At 35.0% G+C, this 5,128-nt stretch overlaps 1 protein-coding gene across 1 annotated transcript; it reads left to right on the top strand.

The window, feature by feature from the left end:
* Nucleotides 1-573, top strand: LOC126554323 (uncharacterized). The gene has a single exon (XM_050209402.1). It carries the CDS (start codon nt 1-3, stop codon nt 571-573), a length of 573 nt encoding a protein of 190 aa, XP_050065359.1.
* Nucleotides 574-5,128: the final 4,555 nt, after the last annotated feature.

Here is a 5,128-nt window from a genome sequence, read left to right as displayed (position 1 = left end):
ATGGTTGGCATAAAAACACTGGGATACATTGATCAACGATTGAGGTCTATATTAAGAATAAATAAACCGTTTGGGGACATAAATGTAATAGTGTTTGGCGATTTCTTTCAATTAGCACCGGTATTAGCAACACCATTGTACGATAGTTTTGAAGAAATATTGTCTAAATTTCCAAGTGCTGTAGAAATGTTATCGATTAAATCTATTTGGGAAACATTCAAGTTTTATGAGTTGACTGAAATAATGCGCCAAAAAGATGACAAACAATTTGCAATGATGTTAACAAAGTTGGCCAGAGGACAGTTGGAGGAAGCTGATGTAAAATATTTCCAAAATCTTATAACCCACCTAGACATTACTTTTCAACCACAAGTAATGCATCTTTGGGCTACTAATAACGAAGTCGACGAAATGAACAGGAGAGTGCTTAACTCTATGAATCGAGTTAGTTTCATATCCGAAGCCATTGATACGTCTGCGAAACGATCGGATATTGAATCTGCCAAGAAACTGCCACGACAAAACACTACGGGTTTAGCTTTAAGGTTAGTTTTAAAAGAAACAGCTAAATAAATGGTGATAGCAAACATTTCAACCGAAGACGGCATAGTGAACGGTGCAATCGGAGAACTCATGCAAATAAACAAAGGACAGACTGCAGGAGGTAAAGAAGTTGCAAAAAGAGTTTGGATCAAGTTTGATGAGCCAGATGTGGGGTCACTAACCAGACAGAAGATAAAAAACAAACTAAAACCCGAAGGCGAACACACAGATTATATGTGCAAGTGGACACCAATTGAAATTATAAAATTAGAATTTCAACTCGGTAATGCAGAGCACCATAAAGTAACTAGAATGCAATTGCCCTTAGTGGAAGCTTTGGCATTGACGGTACACAAAAGTCAAGGTGCCACATATCAATCTGTAGCATTTCATATACCCCAAAAATTCTTGAAGTGCAATATGTTATATGTAGGATGTAGTCGAGCAACTTCTGCTCAAGGTTTGCGTATAGATTACTTTCCTGCAAAGCCACCAAAACCTTCTGCAAAAGTTGAACATGAGATGTGCAGACTCAGGACACCAAGTTGTGCTCTTTTTCCGCGTTTTTCTAGAATTATGACACACAACATGCCACTCTCCTGCATGTCACACAGTATAAGGTCTTTAAAAAAATATGAAACTCACATTAATGCGGATATCGTCCTTTTACAATCTAAAATAATGTTCTTCCAAGAAACTGGTTCAAAATCATCTGACACATATACCATTAAGAACCATACTGAATGCTGTAGAATAGACAGTATACATGCAAATGGTAAAAGTGGTTCAATTGTTTTGTTGGAGAATCCATTAATCATAAAGAAATAATCTGCAGCACAACATTGCTTCAAGATCAAAAGAAAAAGACACACTTAGAAGCAATTGAAGTTATCATTGAAAATATTACCTATATTGGGATATATTCATCGCCAAATTTTCCTGTACAGAAGCTTTGTGATTTCATTGAAACGGTAGCTTCCACCAAAAACAATGTTATCTTTATTGGTGATTTCAATGTAAACTTCAACAAACCGCCAAAACAACTAGTTCAAATATTAAAACATTTCAATTACAAAATATTGGTTGACGGTATTACTACAGATCACGGAACAACCATTGACAATGTCATTACAAATGTTGACATTGCAGCTTTGGTGTACGAGTCCCTCATAAGTGATCACAGACCTATTCTGGTTATGGACATAGATACTTTCAAGGAAATAGAAAAATATTCTGAGACTGTTGATGACCAAATTTTACAAGAAGAAGTCAAAAACAATTTTATTAAACCAAACGTTACTGCAATCGATGGATTTCCGTGGAAAAATCTAAAAAATCGATTAAATCAACTAAGGTCCTGAATAATAATAACTTGGACGATATTGAGTTTATACAGGTTGATAGTGACACTATTTTGGTTCCAGAAACTAAAACTAAATCAACCAAAATAGTTGATTATAATATCATAATTAATGATATTCAATTTATTCAGGTCAATAGTAATACTCTCAAAGTTCCAAAAAATTGCAACATAAGGTCAGATTCATTATTAGAAACAATAAGTGATAATGCAACTGTGTCAAAAAATCCAAAAACAATAAAAATATCAAGTAATAAGAATAAAGTTGAAATAACATCAAGTAGTATATTTTGTGGCTTTACTAACACTGATGGTGTATCATGTTATGCTAATTCTGTCATACAGGTTCTTTTTAATTGCCAATCTCTTGTAAATGAAATTCACAATAATCAACTCGGACCAACACTTCAACATAGCTTACACGAATATACAAGCAACAGTGGGTCATGTGATACTCGAACAATCAGAGAATATTTGGACAACGAGACAATATTATATACTCTGCAACAGCAACAAGATTGTATAGAATTTTTAGAAGCACTTATGGACCGTAGTAGACCTACATTTGAATCTTTATTTGGATTTCAAGAATTGTATACCATTCGTTGCAATACTTGTAATCATACAACGGCCAACTATGCACCTACAAGTTTGATTTTACATTTTGAGATTCCACGGCACAGATCACAAACTTTGCAAACATTATTTTCAACAAATCAAAATGTTTGGAATACATTAGACGACTACAAATGCAATAATTGTAATAACATAGGAGGTTCTGAAGATAAACATCAGATAATAGAGGCATATGAGTATATAGTAATTCAACTAAAACTATTTATTCCAACATTTGTAAATGGTAAATTTGTTCCCAAAAGGTACGCGTCCATAGGTACGCATCGTACGCACCGGACGGATCGTATGAAACGGATTTTAGAATTATTAGTATAGTAAGTTATACATGTGCGTCCACTGACCGGCAACGGACGGACCGCACGCATCGGTCCGTCGGTAATGCCGACGAAATTGATCGAAGGGGCAACTTTTCCGACTGGTGCGGATGACGTCATACGGATTGCCGATAAGTGGACGCCTGTCACAACCGGTCGTCACTGGTCGCCTCACTGATCATTTGAATTTTGTTGTTTTTCGACACTCAGTACTCACGTGTTTTAATTATAATATATTTAATATTTTAACTATAATTATTATTACGCATATCATGGACATCGCAAGGCTAATAACAATTGTACAAGAATACGAAGAGTTGTACAATTTAAAACACCCTCACTATTCAAATCAACAAAGACGAGATAATATTTGGGAAGAAATTGGAAAAAGATTAAATCAAACTGGTAAGTGTATTCATATCTCAATATAATTAGTTGGTAAAATAAAGCTATTTATATAGGTACAAAATGTTTAGTTAACCACTTTATCATAGAGTTACGTGAACCTCCTTCCAGCTCGAACTCTCCTTAATTGCCATTCTACTGACCCTGCTGCTGAATTGAAATAACTTTTGAAACCATCCCTAACTGCTAGAGCATCTGTTTTCGAATTTCCACCTATATTTCTTAAATCTTGCAGTCCTCTCATGTTGGAAATAGAAATATTCAAATCATTTTCTGTCCAGTGACACGTGTCATTTCTTAGAAAGTTGTGCAAGCAGCATGTAGCCATTACCACACTCACAATGTGTTGTTGAGACATAGACAACTTACGTTAGAAAATTCTAAATTTCCGTGCCTATTTTCCAAATGTATTTTCCACAGTATTTCTAGCACGACTCAACCGATAGTTAAACACTTTTTTTTCTTCGTTTCTTTGTGCATCGTCGCGTGGGTATGGTCGCATCAAATTCGTGCATAATGGGAAAGCTTCATCACCAATTATGACGTGAGGTAATACGTCATTGCCCCCTGGTAGTATTTTTGGTGAAGGTATATTTAGTGTTCCATTCTGTAACCCTTTACCCAAATTAGAATTTCGCAAAATGCTAGCATCAGAGTTTTTACCAAAAGCCCCAATATCTACGACTATAAATTATAATTTGCATCCACTAAGGCTAATAGCACCGTACTAAAGTGTTTTTTATAACAAAAATAATTTGATCCACTGTGCGGTGGTGCCTGTATCAACACGTGTTTTCCATCAATGGCAGCAATCGCGTTAGGAAAATTCCACTTTTCACGAAAACCTTCTTCCGATTTTCTCCATACTTCTTCAGATGGTTTAGGCATTACTAGGGGCTGTAGAAACTGGGATATGGCTTCGCAGGTTGAGTAAACGATTCTTCGTACTGTGCGTTCACCTAGCCTAAAAGAAAATGAAATTGAACGAAAAGAGTTCCCAGTGGCCAAAAACCTGAAACAAAAGTAATGGCAACCGAAACAAGTTTAATATTATTCTAAATACTCAAATACCTATAAATAAATAGATTAACATACGCGTATCCTTAGCTATAAAAACTAAGCAATAATAAATATTTTATATTTATTAATAATTAACTTAAACAATTTGAAACTTAAAATGTCTGTAAACAGTTCAAAACAAATCAAAATATTTTAATCGTGTATAGAAAATACTAATACAAACATTCAGTCGAAATTTCATGTATCTACATTCTTCGGTCATTTATTTTAGTTACACCAAAAACCAAAATTGGTTTCGTATTGTAAAATTAGTACATTCACCACTCCGTTCAGAATATAAAACAAACACACGTCGTAAAATCAGCACATCGTTAATCGCCTCGATCATAATCTAAAAATATTGATTCATTGTAATGCATTACAGGTAATGCATGCAAGGAGAGATGGACTAGAACTAGAGACAATCATAGGAAGGCTTTGAATCTGCGCAAAACCAAAAGCGGCCAAGCAGCATCAAAACTGAAGCCTCCCAAATACTATAAAGAGCTCACTTTCCTCACTCCGTATTTGAATGACGAGGAAGAGAGACTTTCAAACTTATCGCCACCTATTGGTGATGATAGTGACGGTGATGGAAAAGAGCTTGAAATATCACGTAATCTAAATAATTTAGATAGTGGTACAGTAACTGAATCAAGTGATACACAAGAGTCACAACCAACATCGTCCATGTTGTCATCACGAAATGTTGGTAGAAAATCAAAGTTTGTAACAACACAACAACCAACTGCAGCTAACGTCCTTCAGGAATATTTATCAAGAAAAGAACAACTCAACAGCATTCAGAGTG

Source organism: Aphis gossypii, unplaced genomic scaffold, assembly GCF_020184175.1.
Source record: "Aphis gossypii isolate Hap1 unplaced genomic scaffold, ASM2018417v2 Contig00466, whole genome shotgun sequence".
NCBI classification, from domain to species: domain Eukaryota; kingdom Metazoa; phylum Arthropoda; class Insecta; order Hemiptera; family Aphididae; genus Aphis; species Aphis gossypii.
This window is presented reverse-complemented; position numbering and strand designations above follow the sequence as displayed.